This window comes from Oryzias latipes, chromosome 17, assembly GCF_002234675.1.
Source record: "Oryzias latipes chromosome 17, ASM223467v1".
NCBI lineage: Eukaryota > Metazoa > Chordata > Actinopteri > Beloniformes > Adrianichthyidae > Oryzias > Oryzias latipes.
In genome coordinates this window covers 7906181-7929057 of record NC_019875.2, presented here as the reverse complement: position 1 = coordinate 7929057, position 22877 = coordinate 7906181, and the positions used below count along the sequence as shown (strand labels likewise).

The 22877-nt window shown below is 38.1% G+C and overlaps 1 protein-coding gene across 1 annotated transcript in view; it reads right to left on the bottom strand.

Annotated features, from left to right (window-relative positions):
• The window catches only part of LOC101155464 (vasoactive intestinal polypeptide receptor 2-like), a 92513-nt gene extending 78431 nt beyond the window's left edge, over positions 1–14082 (bottom strand). The window contains exon 1 of the mRNA XM_023965399.1: positions 13846–14082. Within this exon, the coding sequence (XP_023821167.1) occupies positions 13846–13899 (54 nt within the window). The 5' untranslated portion in view covers positions 13900–14082. The remainder of the gene's footprint in view (positions 1–13845) is intronic.
• Positions 14083–22877: the final 8795 nt, after the last annotated feature.

Genomic DNA, 22877 nt, shown 5'->3' with positions numbered 1-22877 from the left:
ACCAAAATAGATAACACGTTGCTGTTGTTTCCTTTTCTTACTCATTAAGGAACTAATGGTCGTTGACTTGGATTTGTAACTTAACTATACACGGTTATCAAACTATGAAATAGAGCTGCACGATATGAGGAAAACTCACAGTATGCGATATTAGTGATCAATATTGCAATGACGATACAACTTGCAGTACATGAACAAATAGCAAAACAACCAAAAACATAATTTCCATTTCACTGCAACAGTTTAAAAATTGTATTCTAAATGACCATCATCAACAGTACATAGGAGGCGAACATCTAACATAAAAAGCTCCATCGGATTGGTCAACAACGTCAAGGGGTCCATCTGATTGGTGAAATGCATAAATGGATTTATTTGATTCGTTAAATCCTTAAAACTGCCACAATATTGTTTAAGCACATTTATTGTAATCATTTATTGCAATTTTTTATGGGTATTGCACAGCTTGATTTCGCAATAACGATAAATTAGCTATACGTTGTGCAGGCCTACTATAAAATATTGGTGATATGGGTTGATACATGCTGGGAATTATTGGGATTTTGGGGTGAACTCAACATGTGTTAATCTCATATCTACATATGGGATAACTGCCATTATCTGGTTAATGGGATCCATCTATCTTCCTCCGCTTATCTGGGACAGAGTCAAAGGGGCAGCAGTCTAAGCAGAGATGCCCAGACTTCCCTTGCCCCAGCCACTTCCTCCAGCTCCTCTGGGGGGACCCCGAGGTGTTCCCAGGCCAGCCGACAGACATAGTCTCTCCAACTTGTCCTAGGTCTTCCCCGGGGCCTCCGCCCAGTGGGACATGCCCAGAACACCTCTCCAGGGAGGCGTCCTGGAGGCATCCAGACTACATGCCTGAGTCACCTTAACACTCGATGTGGAGGAGAAGGGGTTCTCTCCAAGCTCTCCGCGCCCAGCCACCCTACGAGGGAAGCTCATTTCAGCCGCTTGTATTCGGGACCTCTTTCTTTCGGTCTTGACCCATAGCTCATGACCATAGGTGAGTATTGGAACGAAGATCGACCGATAAATTGAGAGCTTTGCTTCTTGGCTCAGCTCTCTCTTCACCACGACGGACCGATACAGCGACCGCAAAACTACAGACACTGCTCCGATCCACCTGTCAATCACACGCTCCGGTCTTCCCTCACTCGTGAACAAGATCCCAGGATATTTAAACTCCTCCACCTGGGGCAGGGACACTCTACCCACAGGGAGATGGCAAACCACCTACCTTTTTGTTATGTATGGCATGCATAAACTTATTTAGTCCTTTTTATAGTCATATATATATGCTTCAGAATCCACTGGAATTAGGTTAATGGCAAAAACGGTTGAAGAGTCATGGTAGTCGAAAGAATGCCAACACTGGGTAAAGCTCCGGTATTTAAGGGGTAAAGGCCCAAAGCGCTTTACAGTCACAGTCCCATTCATCCATGCACACACACATTCCCACAAAGATAAAAGCCCCACTGCCTCACAATAGCGCCAACCTCAAGCACCAGGACCAAAATGGGGTTCAGTGTCTAACCCAAGGACACTTTAAAACATTGGTCAGCACGGCTTCCAGATCCACCAATCAGAGGTTGACCGCTCTACCTCTACACCAAAGCCACCCCACATTAAGAGGAACACTGAAGTATTTTATCTGGGTTATTTGAAATGGAATATGTTTTATGAGTAAGCTTGTTTTGAGTAAAATGATGTAAATTGCTGTAGACAATAGAGCTGTGACGGTGTCAGATTTTTTATCACGCGGTGATGAACCACCAGGGGGCGCGGTGTCGCGGATAACCGCAGCCCCCATCTTTGTGTGATTGTCCTTTGTTTGCTGTTTTTAACAATTTTCGGTTTTTATGACTGTTTTATCTGCTTTTATGTGGAGCACTTTGTGTTTTTAACTGAAATGAAAGGCGCTATATAAATAAATAAAGTTTGAGAAAAAAAAAAAAGTGCGGTGATGATGCAGTGATGCGGTTATCGTCACAGCCCTAGTAGACAAGTAAAAAAAAAAGTACCGGTGGTCAAAGTTCCCTGCCATCTGGAAGTCGTTGGTGAGAAAACTTTTTTTTTCATGAATGTCTTAACATTTTCACTGGTAGGGTTTTGTTTTATTTTGTTTTTCTCCCTTTTATGATTCATATGCCAGATGTTTAAATGCAGTTTATGAAAAGATAAACATTCTTTCTTCAAATCTGGCAGGGAGTATGAACACGTTTATCTAAAGTTTACATGCCCTTTCTTACAACTGTTTAACTTGCTTCAATAGTTGTGGGTTACCCTCCAGAATGAATCCTATCACATTTTTGCTGGAATTCACACACACAGTTCATTTACATTGTTTAGAGAGAAAGATATATATATGCTGATCTTTCCGATGAGTTGAATAAAGCATCAGTTCAGAGAGAAAGTTCACCTCTTACCGCTTGTTTTTGCCCAAATGATGAAGCAAAAGGTTGTTTTAAAGAAGCCGGCGCAGTGATACAAAACATATAAGCTAGGTGACCGGAACTTCTTTTTTCACCGTGCGGTTAGTGTCCTTGGGCAAGACACTGAACCCCACCTTGCCTCTTGTGGAAGGTTGGCGCCAGTGTTCGGCGGCGGAGCTGCCACTACTATGTGGATGTGTGGGTGAATGGGACTGGGACTGTAAAGCACTTTGGGCCATCGAGGAAGGTAGAAAAACGCTATACAAATATACGCCATTTACCATTTATTATTCTGTGTGACACGGATGTGTGATTAGTTCCATTCGAGATCATGATTGGCTAGGGAGTGGGCAGTGGGGAGGCGCATGCTCTCCAACATCTGCATGTGCAACGCAGCAGTCAGGATCGAAAAAAACAGGAAGCGTCAACGACAAAGGTAACATTTTTCAGGCCGGAAATATCAACACTATGTTGCTTTAGTTGAAACAAAAGGAACAACTGTTCATGTCAAATTCACGTTGTGTCCCGCACAAAGACATTACCAACGTCTGTTGGAAGCTATTCATTTCAAATGAGGCACTGAACCCCAAACTTTTTTTTTCTTCCCACAACAAGCCATGGAGCCCCAGTGCGTGAGCTCCAGTGACAAAGCAGCACCACGAAACTCACACAGAACTGAAGATACTTATTGCAAAGTATGCTGTGGAAAACACGCTCCTGTGGTCCACTGTTGAGTCAAAGTCATTCATTCAAAGATCCAGCAGAGCCAGAACGCAGCAAAACACGTCATTTCATAGAATCCTTGAAATACATGTTAGTACTAGAAACTTTTACTCGCTTCTCTTTTCTCCCCATGAAAAGTTAATATTAATTAGTTTGACAATTTTAAAGTTCATGTTAAGGTGCAATGTAACAGTGAATTACTTCATTGCAGCTGAGAGATATTGCTACCGTTTTTTGCTAATTATTGTTTATGGTTTTGCATTTCTATTTTCCCCTCTGTTACTGTGATTAAAACTATTTGGTTTATTAAAGCAAAAATTAGGATGACCAAAAGAAGTTGACAATAAAACCTTTACGTTCAGTTTACATGAAGTTACTATTATTAATATTTATGTACTGTTTTTTGCAGTTTTTGTTGCGTGATAGTTCTGATAAATATTTGAATTTCTACCCTTCAAACATCTGCCTTGCTGCTATTATTAATCAACACAATTTCACTGGTAGAACTATAACTGTGTACTATAAGTGTCACATTAATCAAATTATTGCACTTAAGTTAATTGTTATGTTTGTGGGCAGCTAAGGAAAAATATAAAACTTATTGCTGCATTTGAACTGAGTGACCATTTACTTTTGAGATGCCGAAACGGAGTTCCTAACTCAATGACTTATTTGCCGATGTAACTAGTAACTATAACTAATTGATAAAGTAAGATTCCCAACACTAGTCCTTTCTGCGTGGAGTTTCTATTCTCCTTATTGGTTTTCTCTAGACACTCCAGCTTCCTCCCATGTTTTCATAGGTCAAGTGGTGATTCCAAATTAATTAGATTAGATTTTTTGCTAAAGTATTGTCTGTCTGTAAAAAAGTTTTGTACTTATAGTAAAAGATGTGTGTGTCTGTAAACATGTTTTGTACTTGTAGAAAGAACTATCTGTCCGTAAAAAAAAGATTTTGTACTTGTCAAAAGAAATTGTCTGTCAGTAAAAATGCTTTTTCTGTGTGTGAAACCAAACACCCACACATCTGAGCATGCCCATTCATCCACAATGACAAAACCCAAGTTACAAGTTACAATTCTTTTGCTACTCAACAAATCAATCAGTAGCCTTTTACTGTCTCCCCATCGCTGCGCTGCTTGGACCTGCTGATCAGTTGCATGATATTCATGCTAGGAGCACAAAAGCAAAATGCTTCTTAACATAAACCTTTTGTTTGTTTGATGTGCTGTTTTGAAGGATTGTATGCCTTGACCAGCAATGGAGTACTGGGGTAGCTGGAATAGGTTCCAGCATCCTATAACTCAAATGGAACAGAGCAGATTTAGAAAACGGATGGATGGTTAGTTACTTGTACACATTGTTGATTTTTCTAGTTCCTGCCAACAAATGTTAGCCTCAAACTCATGAATGTTTGCACAAATTTTATTCCTTAGTCACAACTGCCCTTAAGGGTGGATATGAGCTGTATGCGGGCAAAAAATGGGTAAACCTGTAGAGGGTATGCAGGTGGTCCTCATGACATTTTAAGATCGTAGACCACTCTGTGTTCATGCACATTGTTCTCTACGGGCATGTTGCATGTCACAGGTCGTAGCAAACAAACACTTATGCAAAACATTTAATATGTTAGTTCGCGTGATAAGTGCTTGTTCCTTGCACAGGCTTGTTCCTTGTACAGGCTTCTTGAGTGCTCTCTGACATTTAGAAACGTAAAAAATCAGAGTGTAGTTTGTGTGGTCATCCTAGTGGCATCCTACGTGCACTTACGTATCACCTGCACACCCCATGCATGCATCGTTTGCCAGTGGTCAGTTAGAACCCATCACGGTACTTCATGATACACTAACCACATGCACATCAATCATACGTTTCATCTCCATGAAGTCCCTGGGTGCATGTGGCTAAGCCATAAAATTAATGATAAATAAGCATATTAAATCTAATGATCAATTAAATAAAAAATGTTTTTGTAGAACAGATTATTTTAGCCTTGCTTTGGAAAAAAAAAAGTCTCATGTCAATTTAAAAGTGTAACATTTTTTTAATAGTTTTTACAATAGGAAATGCTAAAAAATAGATGGCTAGAGTTGAGTCCATGAGACTCCATGTTAACATGAGCTCTTGGTTGCAGCGTTAGTCTTATAAAAGCTAAAACGTTTTTTACCTTCAAAGGGTGGGGATATTTGCTTTCATTTATCCTATGAGCTCTCTATGTTTTTCTGTTTGAAGCTGATAGTAGAGCTTGAGTCAAAAACAAGGATTTTGAAGCTCCTCGTCGCTCTCTACTATGTTTTTCTGCATTTTTATTCCCCCATTGCACACAGCACTGCACAAACATACCAGTGTTTCTCTGTGTTTGATTTGATTTGTTCTGGCTGCCTTGAACACTGTTCATCAAAATGAGCTGCAGACAAAACATTTTGACAAAGTGTTTGTAAGAAGAGGATTTGGGCTGCATCCAAGCGGCAAAGCTGCCAGTGGATTGTATATTATTTGTTGTAGAGTTTTTAAATGACTCAGTAACTTGAATCCTTTTAAATTAGAATTGGCTGACATGTGAGTTTATGTTTCTTGCCAAATCCAACACACACTAGACTGTGGATTTAAGTACAAAAATAAAGACAACAAATCAAGTTTAAACAATGGTCAAAGAACTGTGTAGTTCTTTTATAATTTTTTTTTTAAAGTTCTTATATGGGGAATATTTATGACAAAAAACATTGTGGCGTATAGGTTTTGTTGTACATACCATTCAAATATCCTTATTAGGGCCTGAAATAAAGTAAAATATTTAAAGTCCAACCCTTATAATTTTGTGATCCATTGTAAAAGCTTTCCCAGATACGCCATTTTTAGACTAAACTAAAAAATCTCTGTCATTTTTTAGGACAGTTTCTGCATAGCAGCAGTAGTTCATTTGAAATCTCTGAGTTGTGGGGGGGACCGTTTGACAGAGTAAGCCTTCCCATCATCCCTAAATATACACCCTCTTCCACTAGCTTACAGCGCCGCACAACCCACACTTAACATTAGCAGTGAAACAAAAATGGCGAGCAGGATCACAGCTATCCAGCCGTACAGTTTTCATCCAGATGCAGATGAGGAAAACAAAGACGTACATTGATCTATTTATCTGCAAGTGGAGCGAGAGCATGGAGCTTGAGGCCCTTCTGATTTTTTTTTTTTATGTAACAGCTACAAGCTTTTTAAAATAGCATTTTTCGTCTGCTCCTAACTCCCCACAGTTTGAATAGAGAAATACTCAGAAAGATAGTTTTAAATTAGGTTTTCTTTATACATGTCCTCCATCATGGTAAAAATGAGTGGATATTGAAATCCTTAGCATCGTCATTTTAACAGTTTGTTTATCAATTAATATAAAAATGTGTTGAAAGTGTAAACGAATCAGTCATATGTGACATAATGTTCATTCAGACAAAAGGCAAACATCTTTACACTTTACCAACTATTTTTTCCACACTATTGGGCGCACAAAACTAAAAGACGCATAATGCAGGACAAGAGTCAGAGATAAATCCATCAGCTAGCCAGACTTTATTAACTGCGTTCACAGTGACTCTAGAACCTGTTGTAACACGCTACATGTTAGCCACGTTGGAAGCAGTAGTCACGTTCGCGTGTTCGCAAAACCTTTAACTCTCAACCTTGTTTGAAACACAAAAAAATAGACTGGTACCATTAAAGCAAACCGTTATCGTGACTACGCTCACTCAACCTTGTTAGTGATACGTTAAAAAAAAAACACACAGTCCAACAGCTACACGGTACATCCATATTTACATTAACAGTGTTCCTCTCAAAACTGCTTCAACATCAGTTAAGAAAACCAGATTTAATCCATGTTTAAAATGCTCTGGATTATAAGGCACACAAAAAAGAAAACAGCTTTTAAGTGTGGCTCATAGTGCAGAGAATACTGTCTGTTTTATTTGTACAAACCAGTGACTCCAGACTTGGCTTAAACTTACTGAAATAGCATCCTCTCTGCTGCTTTAATGGGTTTAGAAAATGTATTAATATAGGAAGTTTAGAAAATTTGATAGTTTCTCTCTATGATTAGCTTCCCCATTTATTAACTTTCAACATATGTTAAAATAAATAAATACATTTCATCTTACATTTTTGTAAGCTTTGTGGCCGTGGTGTGGGCTTCGAAAAAGATACAAGACAGGAAGAAACAAACTAATGGAACAATTAAAGAAAAAGAGAAAAATAAACCAACAACTGAGCAAAATAAAGGAAATAAAAATATAAAGCCTGTATGCAAAAAAATAAAAAGTTAGGAATAATTTGTTTGTGGACAGAAACATGTTTCCCTTGTTTCTTTAACTTTCAGTTAGTTTATTAAACAATTTTAGGAAATATAATACAATTTCTCAGACTTTGCTTGATCTGTGCTTCAGTTCAGTTTGGGTTTTTTCCTTGTTCATCCCAACACATTCAAATTGTGAGTTTCTTAATTTTTCGGTACATTTAGACAGTTAGATCTTATATTTAAAGCACCTCAGTGAAATTCTAGCACTATACCAAAGTTTGATTTATCTTGAGTCAAACCTGGCAGTTTAGTCTAATAGAAGAGGAAAAGTGGATCCTTAAGTGATTGTTTAAATCAAGATAATTGTTTATTTCAGTAATTGGCAGCCCGTTAGACAAATCAGAGTGAAGCGATATCAAGGACAATCTTTTTCTATCAGCTTCCACTCAGAGAAAAAACAAAAATGTGTAACAGGTAGAAAAGTCAAATTCTATTTGTTTGACTCTGAACTGAATAAAATCACAAATTGTCTTTAGAGGCAGAACAAATTGAATTGACTCAGATAAAAATGTCTTAATTGCACACAAAAACTTGTAAATCCACCCTGAATGAGACCAACAGCTGATTAATTGCATGAGCTTCCTGCTGCTCAAACATAAAGCTGTTAGATTGATCATCATTGTTTCCCTTTTTAGCATCTTTCCAGCTTTTCTGTGACAGAACTGAGTCCTTTTAACAGACCCTCACAGACCTGGCACTCTTTCTGGGGGGCAGATTTCTGCCTGTAACATTCGATGAAGCAAACTCGCAGCACGAAATAAGGAGAGTGCCACAAAAGCTGCAGGTGAAAAAGCGCCTGCTTTCGCCTCACACAAACTCTCTCTGGAGGAGGAATTGATTTCTGTCGCAAAGCTTCATTATTTCCCAAATCAATGGCATTCTTTGAACTCAGTTCAGCGTACATCCTGTTTTTTTTCCTTTGCACATTTTGTTGTGAATTCTTTTTTTTTTTAAAGAATCCGTGACAGTGGTGTTGAAAAGCAGTGAACAGCTTCTCTGTTAGTTTTCAGAAGATCTGGTTTTGACTTTGAGGCTTTTGTTTTTCCTTTTGCCTTCCATGATAGGTTTGATCGTTTATTCATTGCATTTTGCTTGTTTTCAGATTTATAGTAATTATGAGGATGGTTACTTTATCCTCATGGTCCTCAGATGCGAGTGTGACTTTCATAGTCATCCGTCTTCAATAACAATCATGGCTGATTGAGTTTCAAGGGTTGAAAGTCTCCTTTGAGATGAAATAAATGCACCCGATCAAGACGGGGCTGTTGTTCAGATTTATGGATGAATTTAGGAATGTGTCGGTGTGTGAAAATCAACTCTTGTAGGCCTGCTTCAAAGTCATCCTTGTGCAATGTGATGCCATGCCGAGCTGCAAGATGTTTTATGTAAAGCTATAAAGTGTCTCTATCAGTAAAAATAAATGATGTTGCAGTAAATTTAATGACACGCAGTTTTACACATGAAGAGTAATAATCATTCCCACTTTTGCGACTTTTTCCTTGCTGGTTCCACTCTTTGTGGTTTATAGTGCACATTTAAAGGGTTGCAGTTTATGTTTAGGTGATGCATGGCAATGGTATGCTACACAAACAATTGCGGTAGATTATTTAAACTCATAACGGCTGAGGAAAATATATCCCCTGACATTTTAACACCCCCAAAAACTCAAGTTACCCCCCACTTCCATGTGTTGAACTCAGAAAGTTTATGTTGGTCATGGTTACAAGCTACTTCTGCGCTGTCAGTTTAGTACAGTTTTTCCACTTTTAAAGCAATTTGTTATTTTTGCAAAAAGAAAAGAAAAAGTTGTAAAAATGTAAAAACGTTCATGCTCTAATCTTCCGAGCGTGGGGAGTAATTCAGTGCAAAACCGCCAACCCCTCAACCCTGCCCAGGAATAAGCAGCTGTAACCCTTGTGCTATCCTAGGCACTTTAACATTGGGAGTTGGGTCATCTAGACCCACTAGACAATGCTCTGAACCTTTTTTCTTCAATGATTTGTGATCTTCACTGGTGTCCATGGATTACATGAAATCTTTCCACCTTTATCCACCTTTGTCATGGTAGGGAGAACATGTAATGTAAGGGTGGGGTCATAGGATAGCACAAGAGTTAAACAATGAAGAGATGTAGGAATGTTTTATCTAACCCTGCAAAGATGATGTATATTTTTATCCTCATAAGCAGCTTGTTTTAAGATTTTCAACCACAGAGAAAGAAGACATGAAGAGCAGAGAAAGGTTAAGTATTCATCATTTCTATGTAAATGATCACAGTGTTACTAGATTTTTTTTACTGTACTTTGGTGAGCTAAAGCCAAACAATCAGAACAGCTGGGATTTCAGATTTCATCTCTGATTGCTGTATAGCGCCCACTCTGGTCATTGAGGGTCATCTCAAGTTGAACTGCTTAACCCACCCAGCACAAAACAGCATTTTTCCATTTATCACAAAACCACAAGAGCCTTTCTTTGGCAGAAACAAAAAAGGAGAACAATGCAGAATTCGTGTTCGACCGCTCATCCACACGGGTTTTCTTCTGACACTGAGAGCCTCCTGAGCTGCAAATGAAACCTGTTTTTTTCCCTCATGACTGCAAATAAGAACAGGCTCTCTGTTGCGGACACTTGTTCTGTGTGAGCCGCAAACAGCCTTTCATTTTGTGGGACTGCAGCGAGCTGTAAGCATATGCCTGAGGAAAAACTACCAATTCACACCTTCCCACTATTTAAGAAAGTAAAAGCTTCAGGCTGTTTCAGACATGGAGGGATTATTTGCCACAGATGTTTTCTTTTTTTTTTAAAAAAAGGAATGAGCTTCCATGGGTACTTTTTTAACCCAGACAAAAACTTTAATATTCAAACCAGAAAAAAAGTGTACATAAAAGAAAGACTACAGAATGCCCAACCAGTGGCAGGAAAATGACATGTAACAAAATGAGCTTATGAGTTTAGATTTATTCCATTACGTTTGACCTATCTTGTCACTCACTTTAGGACACTTTTAAAGAATTTCTGTAAAACAAGATTATATCTAAATTTAAAAGATAGACATTTTTCTGCCAAACACAAAGAAGGATTACTAATGGTCCTCCTCTTTCAGCATCTTATCAAAACACACCCAGATCTCGGTAAGCTCAAGCGCAGATCCATGGCTCCCACAGTCAGAGCAGAAACAGATGAGCTGAAAAAGCCTCTGTGGCCAGAGGCCAGTTCACACCTGAGTCTCTGCCGTGCTCTGAAGCTGCAGAAAAACAAGCTGAGACGACAGCTGATGATGCAGCACACCTCTTATTTAGAGCCGTTTCATCCGTGTCAAATGTGTGGCTAAAAAACACAAGCGTAGTTTCGGCTTTTATTGTGCTATTATTCTATCCCTCAGTGTGTGTTTACCTGTGGAAACAGCTTCCTCATAATGAAAATGGTGACTTGAATCACATTTGATTGGGACTATTTCTGTTAAAGACCCACTGCGATGAAATTGTGCTTTTAGCATGTTCTTGTGACATTACAAGAACACGGAGAAAAAAATAATAAAATCAAAATTTCATTTCTAAGTAATTCTGTATTCAAATTGTGTTTAGTGAGGAGCAGGCAAAAAAAAAGCTGTTTTAAAAAGATCGTATTTGTCACAGAACAGGCAGACGGCTGGTTCCAATTGCAGCAGGTTTATTAGCTGCGTCTAAACACACATGCATGTGGTCAGACTGTGAGGCTCACAAAGCAGAAATGTACAATCTGCTCAGATTTTTGTGCTTTACCCAACCAACTTCTTTCAATGATGGCCTTTGGAATTTTTATCATGATTGAAGCTTTTTCTTTTTTTTTCTTTTTTAATAAAGTGAACAAAAGTAATGCAGAAACCAGCATTTGACTGATTTTTATAAACTAAACTTTTAAAAGGTGGTTTTACCCAGATGGAACTACCTTAAAAGTAAAGAACAAACCCAACAGACAGAGAAAAAATCCTGGAACAGAAGCAGAGATTTGTTCATTTTCCTAAATGTTTCAATGATGTTGATAATGCAAGCTTCTGACTCACAGATGCACGAGTGCATTTTAAAGCACTGGATAATTCAGATAAACTCTGTGCACAATGCAAAGCTATGCAGAAAAATGCATTTAGTGCATCTGCTCCCCTGAACACAAAAAGAGGAGAATGCTAAGCACCCACTTTTTTCAGACTTTACATAAGGAGCATGTGAAACAGAAAACTGATGTAAGTTGTTTATGAGTCTCAGACCTTCAAGTGAAACTCAAACCTCCATCTTTGCATGGTGGCAGTGTGTCTCTGTCATTTAAACAAATGTCTGCTAAAAGTAAATTTGTAAAAGCAAAAGAGTAACCAAACAGGAAAATTTAAAGGACCTACATCCTGCAAAATCAACTTTTTGAGCTTTTATGTGTATAATTATATTCATCCTCACAAAAAACACACCCCAAAGCGCTATTTTGATCGGTTCATGCATCTCTGAGTATTCCTCTGAAAAACCTGCACTGGGCACCAGCCCCTCCCGATCCAGGAAAATGAATTGGTTCTCACATTCATACCTATGAAAGTGAGGAACAGCCCCTTCCAGGCTGACACACACCCACTTTCTCTGCAGAGCTAGCAGTGATCGGCGAAAACGCTTCCATGTATATGTACAATATGTACATCCATCTCTGCAAAAGTTCAGACGCTGTTTGTTTTTGTGGGAAACGCCGACATGCAGCTGAGGCACAAAACGAAAAGGTGGACATCAGGAAATGAGCGGCACTCACAAGGAGCGAAAGCTGGTACCTCAGATATCGAGTCGTCTCACTTCCGGGTAGGAAATTATCTGTGTCCTTTAGTGTCTCAAAGGTAATATATTATCGTATATATGGATATAATTTACTCTAAAAGGCTTTAAAAAAGCATCATATGCCCCTTTAAGTGCAGCAGAATGAAAGCATGTGATTCCACAGCTTTCCCTTCAGCCCTCTCTCTCTGTTCACTCACATTTTTTTACCTGCTTGCATATAATTAGAAGAAAATGTGTCCCAGCGATTAAGGAAATTTCGTTTTGCGTCTAAAAAAAAAGCAAAAGAAGATTTTAAATCCAAGTCAAACCAGGATTTCAGCTTGATATGTGTTCACTGGCCTGAGATGCCCTGCAGCGGCAGAGGCAAAGGCAGCTGGAAAAGACAGCATCGGGGGCAAGTCTGCAGCGAGAGGATGAAGAATCTACACTCCAGCGGAAAGGGTTTCTGAGTATCCGAGGTGGCAGCGGATTACAAGAACATACTGGTATTTGTTCTAGCGACGTGAACATCTTTTACAGCTCGGCCTGCTTCCACTCAAAGTCCATGCTGAGTGGGTGGAGAAGCGGGGAGCACTTCCACTGTTTGTCATCTGGATTCAGACTGACAGAGGCCAGATTGTGTGATGATCAAGATGAGCAAAAATGAGAATCAACAGCAAAAGAAAAAAAGAGGTTGTTTACCACAAACTTTCTTCATGAAGGCCCAGATGTTCCAGCTGCCAATCATGATCATACACTCCGATTACAAAAGAGCTGCTTCCGTTTCTCATTAACATTCATTTGAATGAAAATAACATGAAAACTCATATAAATGCACGTCAAATGCTCAGAGCTCAAGTTTCTACTCAAAGAAATTAGAAAGATATGAGACCCTCAAACTAGACATTTTAACAATAATTAGCTAAATGTTCTTTCAAATGAAAAACGTGTTTTATTTTAATAAAAATAGTTTTTCCCCCAGATTATCTAAGCTAAAAAGTCAGTGCAATATTGGATAGATGCAGGCATTACTTTAATTTATATGTAGTCATGGTTGCATATTTTAGAAAAATGTATTATGAAAACAAAGAAACTAATGACAAACACACACAGTGTGAGCAGAAACCATTTACATTAATACACAATTAATAAAACTGTCATTTTCATGCAAAGACAAGATTTTGGGTGAATTATTTGATTCAGAATCTTTGTATTAGCTAACAATTGAGTTATATGTATTGCAAACAATTATATTAAAAAAATGTGTTATTATACTTGATAAACAAACAAAAATGCATTTAATCTTTAAATTTTTTAAATAAATTAAAAATGACTTTTAAAGAAATTCTAAATAATTCCAGATGTATTTATTTTTTGCTAATTTATACAGAAAAAATATTTAGAAACTAAATATATACACGCAATAACATGTTTTTCATTATGTTGTTTTTTTATCAGAATATTATTTTTCTATAACGCTTTTTAAATAAAAATGATTGACACATTCAAATGAGCTTACATGTTTCAAAGTACCACAAAAACTACTAATAAAATATCTTACCAGCAGCGGACATACTGAGAAAAACAAGGTCAGAAGAAGAAGTAAACTTTTCATCTTCAGTCGTCAGGTGAAAAAGCAAATCTCAGCTCAAGAGAAAATGTTCATTTTAAAGTCCGCAAATCAGAGTTTTTTTTATTTCGGAAAAAATTACGTTTTCCAATCGTTGCTTAATTCCACGGATGGCAGGGAACCGCCGGAGAAACGGAATGACCGATGTCCCTCGCGGACACGGGGACCTGAGCGCACGCTGTGATCATTTACAACCAGAGGAGAGCGCTGCTGTCAAAGTGCGAGTGTTAAAACAAGCACTTCCGGTTAGAGGTTTCAAAATAAATCCCGTAAAAAATGATTTCTTCTTTAAAAGGTTGAATCGCTACAAAAATAACATAGTGGTTTGCTTGATCTAAAGGAAAAGTAATATTTTATACAGGTTTTAGCAGTATTTTACTTGCTGAATAGCTTATGAAATGACAGATAATGATTAAAGCTACATTCATAAATAGCTAAATGAAGTAAAATATATTTTTTAATAAACATAAAATTTTGAACAAAGACAACATAAAAAAATGTACACTACAATGTTTTGTGTTAACCGCACTGATCATGGTTTAGGATCACACATCACAGAGTTATTTGAATGCAAATTTGTGCCTAAAATAATATCATGCTGGTCACAAAATTAAATAGAGAAAAAAAAACGAATATTTTGAACATGTAAACATTAAAAAACAGAGAACAGAATAGAAATGTAACCCACCCCTGACATGGTTTCTTTCTTGTATAATATGCTGCGGAAATCTGTGGATGGGGGGGTGTCAACTGGCATGTATTTAAACAAAGCCAGAGACCATCAGCAGACGCTCTGCTGGCAGAAGATTCAACATGGCATTGAGATGTGTTGGCACAAAAGTCGAAAGCTGTTGCCCAATTACTTGGTGTGTGAGACAGATTTTAAACAGTGGAGCTGTTTAAATAAAACAACTTGTGCACTCATTTATCAGTTTCTTTCCTTCCGCTTGGATTCTTTATTGTTTTCAAATTCATTGTTTTAAGGTAGAATGGTTTTCTGATGCTCGGTTGTGCAAAAGGGGTATGAACAGAATTCTTAAAGATTATTCAACTGGAAAATGTAAATTTTTATTAAATGTGACACCTTTTCAACATCAACCTTGACCTGATAAGTTGATGCTGCTGTTTGTATAAAACATCGGAACTAAAACATTGGAACTTGGTCAAATTGGGTCTCATTTCATGAGCTTTGATTGTGGTGAAAGCTGAAGTAATCCGCATCCAGTGAGAACCTTTTGAAATAAAATTGTTTTCAGCACCTGTAGCTGAATTCTGAGCGAAGTTCGATCATCCAAATCCTAATATGTGGAGCTTTTCAACAGTTTCAATAAAGTACAATGAAGACACTGTAGTTTGTTGCATCTCTGTAGTTTTCCACGTTTGAACTCTGGCTCAATGGTGCTTTTATGGAAAGCAAATACCCTTCACAAAACACAGCATTAGATGATTTTGTAAAGATATCAGTGCTGGGAGCCATTAAAGCTATTCTGCTTTAAGTAGATTGCCTTTCTTTGTTTTAGTCTTTCTGAAACACACAGGCTCCACTTTTCATTTGTTTTTCTCTTTTTGCTAAAGTAGAAAGTCTATGTTTTGGATTGAACTGAATAAATGTGCTAATTGCTCCTCCAGTTCTACCTCCTGCACCCTTACCTTTTCCATCTTCCCATCATCCGTCTGAATGGTTGATGGGAAGTGGGGGCGGGCATACTTTGTACAAAGTTCCTGCCCAGAACTCAGAAATGAAATTCTAATGAACTGTTAGAAGCGATTTCCTTTGATTTTGACCATATTTACCTAAGTTTTCATGAATAAATGTGGATCTGGCAGGTTTTATGAAATAAAGAAAATTGGATAAACAGTGAAAAAGTCCCACCTTAGGGGAGAATAGTGACAGAAAATGATCCCCCATGAGGTCTAACCAAAGTTTGCTCTAATCTGATCTTTGATTCTGAAACTGAACACAGATTAAAAGCCGATCCGAAATGTTTTTTTTCAATTGTAGCTTAAAAAAAATAAAATAACAAAATGTGTGGAATTTAACTATAGAAGACTCCTATTTTTCAGCTACTCTTCAGTTTTTTCACTCAAGATTGTCTTTTACCCTGTCAGTCATCAGAAATTCCCCTTAAAAAGGTATGAGTTTACAGTTAGGACACTGATTTCTTTAAGATAAATCTTATATATGGGGTTATGCACAATTCCACTAATCTGAAAGAAAGCACTCCTTCTTAAAACAGAGTAAAGCTTCTTCAGCAGTCTATCAATGTGACGCTTACCCAAACATTGGTTTTATCTTTTTTATCGTGTTCTTTAAGCACTTGAACTTTATATACCACAAACAGACAAATGTAATCATTTGCATGATCTGCTTTTCTGGTACACTTGGAAATGTCACACACAGTAAGATGTTTGAATTTTTTACTTGTGTTATCGGTTGTGTACATCCAGGTGGATTAATTGGTCACACACATGTATGTGGAAAGAACATTGCATCTAAGTAGGGAAATTAGTCTGTAATATAAAAGCAGAGACTAATATTCTATTTAACTTATACCTAAATCAAAATCATTATCTGATAATTCTCTTAAACGAGCAGCTCTTTTTAAATAAACAACATTCACATTAGGAGACGATGAGTATTTAAGCTACTTATTTACCTTTGGCTCCTTTGGAGTTTTCTATTAGTTTAAACAGTGCAGATAGATTTTATTTACATGCACTGCTGTTAACTTAAAAACATATTTTAACCTTTTGCCTTAAACTCTCTCTTGAGGTAGATTAAATTTTACATTTCTGACAAGCTTCTTTTTAGATTTGACTCTGCTAATTAAAGTTCTTAAAACTTCATTTTTTTCTTGAATTGATATACCATAAGCTAAACTTAGTAGTACTTACTACCAGTAGCAACTTACTGCCATCTAGTGGTGAAATTATCACTGTTCTGCTGCTTGAAAGGAATATCTTGGTCAAAACAATCTAGTAACTAGTTTAGTACAGGGGTCTGCAACCTGAGGCTCTGAATCCACATGCGGTTCTTTAATCCCTCTATTGTGGCTCTTTGGTTTTGAAGAAAAAAGGCTCATGATTTGAATAAACAGATTAGTTATTTAAGTTCTGACATTTATCTTTAGATATTTTAAACTGAGATGATCTTTAGTTATAGCCTAAATAAACTGTCTTTTTTCTTTCTTGCCGCTGATGACAGTACTCTAAATCAATAGACCCTGTGTGCTGAACCCTTCCAGCAAAATGTAAGCAATGTAATAATGCAAAAGAATAAAAAAAGCTTTATTCAGTTGGTGTATTATTAGAATAATCTTTAAGCACATTTTTTCATCTTCTGCTGCATAGTATCTAGTTGCTGTTAAGAGACACAATTCTTCAAGTACATAAATGAATTTACTTGATTTGTTTTCAATTTCATTCCACACTGATGTTGTTTATATTTAACTGTATAGGAGAAAAAGGATGACGGCGTACTAAAGTCGTATTAATAGAAAATGCCTTTTCTTTTAATTTTTATTTTTTATTTGATGCAGCAGGAGAATCTTGTTTGACACTGTCAGAAGTCAAAGCTCTTTCTCCTCCTCTGGTCACCAGCAGGAACCATCTCCAGAGTTCATACCACACTACATCTCCCATCAACCCAAGCGCACACTTCCTGGATGTTGCATACCTGACTCTCATTCACCCAATCAACCACAGTCAACTTAAGCTCGAAGTATTGTTGGTGCCCTTCTGCTTTCATTATCGAGCATTGTATTTGGACCAGATCTTCTGTCTCCTGTCCCTGTTTCTGACTCTGTTTGCCTGCTGCCTGCCCCGACGCTCACCTGGACATTGACAACCCTGTTTCCCTCTGATGTTCTCATGCCTGCTTTTGACCCCTGCCTGACCCTGATTTTCTTTGTGGACTTTTAGTTGTGCTAATAGACCTGCTGCATTTGGATCCAGCCGTCTGCCTGTTGTTGTGACATACACACGATGTGTTTTATTTTGAAAGGAACTTGTATGTGCTGCTGTCAAAAACAGGCAAAGTTAAATTTGTTCTTTATATAAAAAGACAGTTATATTTCTACTGTTTTACATATTTTAAACCTACATTTCAAAAATGAATGGCTTAATGGCCACAAATCAAATCAAACTTTATTTAAATAGAATTATTCCTATAAAACATAACACAGTGCTTTACATTAAAAAAAAGACAATTAAAAACAAGCATGAAAATTAAAAATAGAGCCCCCTCGCCAGACCTAAACACCCACCCCTTTCACTCCTCCAACCTCCTAGCTGATGGGGATAGATAATGGGAAATGGGCTGAACACGAAAGCAAAATATTGGTTGTTTGAAACGCTAATATTTGGGAGCGCCCTCTCTGTGAATCATCAATGAGCAGTGAAAGCTGCTCTTGATGACGGCGGCTTCAGCGGTTTTTCCATCTCTCTCTGACTGAGTTTTAAAGCTTGATGTCCTGTGTTAACTCAAGAGGGAAAAATCAAACCAGGGGACCTGATTTATAATTATTGTCTTGATGAAAATAAAAAATATTATTAGGTTCAGGAGGCCCGAGCAGGCTGGATACCCTTTCCGCAGCAGGTCTCTGTCTTCCCGCCAGCTCGCCTCCTGGGAGCCAGCATAGTGATCGTCTCTAATGGCAAACCTTGATGTGAAGTCAGACTGGATCTGTGGGCACAGACAGTGGAGCTGTGTTAGCTACAGAGCAGAGAAAAGCTCTGAGAGAATTGCATGAGAAACGCTGCTGTACTTATCAGAAGAAACCCTTGAATAAAATGAACAGCAGGCTCCAAAAATGTTTGCGATCCACAACCACAAGGCCGGTCCCTCATTTTAGTATGAGTCTGAACCGTCTTTTATTTTGAAAAATGACTGGATCCGGGTGCTTCATTAGTCTAGTAGGGGGGAAAAACAAAACAGCTGTGTTTTGTTGATTTTCCTGATCCCATTATTTTACATATAAAGGGCGGGTGGGCGTGTGTGCGCCCCCCTCCCAGTGGTGCGCGGTCATAGTAAGTTTGGGCGGTTTTTTGTTGGGTCTGCCAGTTTTCAGATGACTTTTGGGCTGGATAACTGATACACTATCTGGCAACACTGCACAGAGAACAAGGGTCCTGAGGATTTCAAGAAGTGGATGACCGGCGCTTAAAGAAAGCTCCTCTGTGGTGTGGTCCACATGAGCCCGGTGCTCAATTGCTCTCAAACTAGAAAAACCTGATTCATCGATGTTTGCATCTTCTGCAGCAATTATCAAGCTGAGCATTTCAAAAATGCCATCCAAACGACTCAAAAAAACGTCTGCCGACAGATTGTCTCTATTTGCTCCGCTAATGTCAGCAAAGCCTTGCGGATGTCACCGAAATGTGTCATCTTTCTAACTGGTACACCGCAGAGCGCATATATAGGAATACGAGTCGATTTCAAGCGATCGGCAGCTGTGCGTTTAGATCCCACCCACTTTCACTGATTGACAGACAGACCCTTTCTGCTGAAAAAGCTCATTATGAAATAAATAAGTCATTCTGGAAAAACAGCAATGAGAAATAAAAACAGAGCTACTTTGAAAACATTTTGAAATCCAAATTTCTCAAAAAAAGCCATAATTATAATAAAATTCAACACGATTAAAAATGAATATTTCAAAATGCTGCTTTATAATAATGAAGAGGGTTTCAAAGCAAAATGAAATGTATTTAATAACATAATGGCTAATTTAAAATCTGTGTGCAGGTTTTTCACAATTTTATTATCTTTTTATATATTTATAAGAGATTTATTGGTTGATTGTACAAGGTCATATTTGAACAATTTGGGGCTCCATAGAACCAGCCTCAACAGCGGAGATCCCCATCTAGAGCTGCAGTGGCTGAACAGCAGCCGACCTAGAGGGATAGGATCCAACTGAAGAAGCACCGGAAATAAAACTTAAAATGAGAAATAAAAAGTAAACATACTGATAAAATTAATGAGCACAATAAAATATTGAAAGAAGGAATAATAAAATAAGTCAATAATAATCAGTGTATATTCATAAAACAAGATAAAAGTGACAAATAAGTACAAAAAATTAAAACAAAATATTAAAAGTCGTAAAATTAGCTGAAAGCCAGGTTAAAACGATGGGTCTTGAGCCTTTTCTTAAAAGCATTAATGCTCTCTACGGCTCTCAGGTCCTTTAACACGCTGTGAAAAGATGCTTCCCTGTAGGTTTTGGTGTTTGCAGTTGGAATAGTTAAGAAAGCCAGTGCTAGAGGATCTCAGGGTCCGCGAGGGTTCATATTTGACTAAAAGATCTGACAGAGGCAGAAGAAGGTGCAAGACCGTTAAGACATTGAAAAACTGTTTAAAGTATCTTAAAATCAATCCTGACACATACAGTATAGGGAGCCAATTCAGGGATTTTAAAATTGGGGTGATGTGAGCCGGCCTCCTGGTCTTGGTGAGAACGCGTGCAGCAGAATTTTGGAGAAGCTAAAAGTTCCCAATGTTAGTTTTTGGAAGACCAGAAAGCAGGGCGTTACAATAATCCATTTTACTAATGATAAAAGCTTGCATTAGCATCTCCATATTAGCAAGAGAGAGTAGTGGGCGGACCCTAGGCAGATTTCTAAGATGAAAAAAAACAGTTTTACCCACATGTTTTATATGACGGATAAAAGTTAGCTTAGAGTTGAAAATAACGCCCAGGTTTGCGACTGTTTCTGAATGGCTTAATGAAAGTTCTTTTAACTTCATAACTTCACTTCTCTCTCTTAGCTTCAGGACCCATAACTAAAATTTCAGTTTTTTTCCTGGTTGAGCTGCAGAAAATTATTTGCCATCCATGATTTCACATCTAAAATGTTAAAAAGTGCTTCTATTGGTCTTGAGTCATCAGGAGACATAGCTATGTACAGCTGGGTATCATCAGCATAGCTACGAAAGCTGATGTGACATCTAATGACGTTCCCCATTGGAAGCATGGAAATGTTGGAGCATGAATAAATCAGTATGTACAACATATACGAGTGTGCAAATATAAACTGTAATATAGAATGACCAAGATTTGTGTGCAAAATTGCGTACAAAATTTGTGTGCAAACATTTAAGTGGCTGGGTAGCTCGTTTGGTAAGGTGAGAGACTACCACACAGGAATCCAGGGTTCAAATATGGTACCATATTAACATTTGACACAATTAACATTGAGGCCCCTTGGGCAATAGTGTGATTTGGCTGTAGCTCACTGCTCCCCCAGGGGATGGGCCAAATGTGGAGAACAATTTTCCATTGTGGGATAAATACATTATGATAAAATTTGAATAAAATGTCAACTGTGAGAGTTGGCCATGAGGTAGAGTGTTGACGTTGGGTAGACACTTAACCCTTGTGCTATCCTAGGCACTTTAACATTGGGAGTTGGGTCATCTAGACCCACTAGGCAGTGCTCTGAACCTTTTTTCTTCAATGATTTGTGATCTTCACTGGTGTCCATGGATTACATGAAATCTTTCCACCTTTATCCACCTTTGTCATGGTAGGGAGAACAGGTCAATGTAGGGGTGGGGTCATCTAAGATAGCACAAAAGTGGACAGAAGTATGGATAAGCATATATACATATACACATATATATAAGCATGTACATATGAGTGTGCTGTTGCAGTTTTTCTCTATGAATTTTGGAATTGAGGATGGTTATTGCCTTGGGAAAGAAGCTAATGCCTCTGTAGAGCCTCCCAGAGGGCAGCAGGTCGAACAGGTCTGAGCTGGAGAGTGAACTGTCCTTGATGATGTTCTGGGCCCTAGTGATGCAGCGTGCAGAGTAGATGTCAGTCAGGGTGGGGAGAGGGCACCTACTGGTCTTCTGAGCCGTCTCTACCACTCTCTGTCTCTCCTTATCCCCGACTGTGCAGCTGCTGAACCAAGTTGGACACAGGTCTATGGTTCTTAATAATTTAAGGGTCTAAATCGGATTTCTTTATTATGAGTTTCACCACTGCAGTTTTAAAGGCAGCAGGAAAAATACCCATCCGTAGAGAGGAGTTCATGATACTCGAAATATCACTCTCAAAAGGGATGTTGGGGTGGGATCTAAAAAACAGGTTGCTTGATTAATTTGGGAGAAAACTCGACTAAGTGTTGCAGCTTCAGCCAGGTCAAAACTGCCCAGGGCTTCCTCAGGTAAGATCAAGCCATCATTAAAAAAAAAGAAGCTTTTCTGTTCATTTATTATGTTAGATCAGATAAAATCAATCTTGACCCTGTTGTGGTCTCCATAGTCCTGCCACAATGAGGTGGTGGCTGGCAGTGAGGTTTTATTCACGTTAGAGTTGATGAAAGTTTTGTGTTGTGATTATTTTTATTTACAGTAATCTCTATAAACCTACCCCCCCCCCACACACACACAAACACATACCCAAACATACACTTACACTAACCCATACACACATCTACCCCCCCCCCCCCACACTCACCCGAAGCAATTAGTTTTTACTTAAATGTCCTAAAAAAGGATTAAACACAAAAAGACTGCACAAATATCTGCTAACACCCCCCCCCGCATTTACTCACACACCTACATCCACCCCACAGTCACACCCTAAGCAAGGTTTTTTACCTATTATCCTAATAAAAATACAAAAAACTGCAAAAACGTCTGCAAACTAGAATTAAAAAACAAAGATACAAAGATAGATAAAAATCCCACAGTGAAAAACCCACAGTGATTGCCCCTTTTTGGGTAAGTGTATACAAAGGGATAGGCCGTACTAAGAGCAACAAACACACAAACAAAAATGAATTAAGACTTTAATATCAAGGTTGAATTTTACTCTGTCCAACTTGTACCAAAGCCTGAAGATAGAACTCCTTTAAAGCTTCAGTCACATGCACGGTTGGGCCTCTTACTTAATAAATGTCATTAGTTATAGTTATTTGTGACATCGCTCAAAAAGTATTTGAATTAGTAA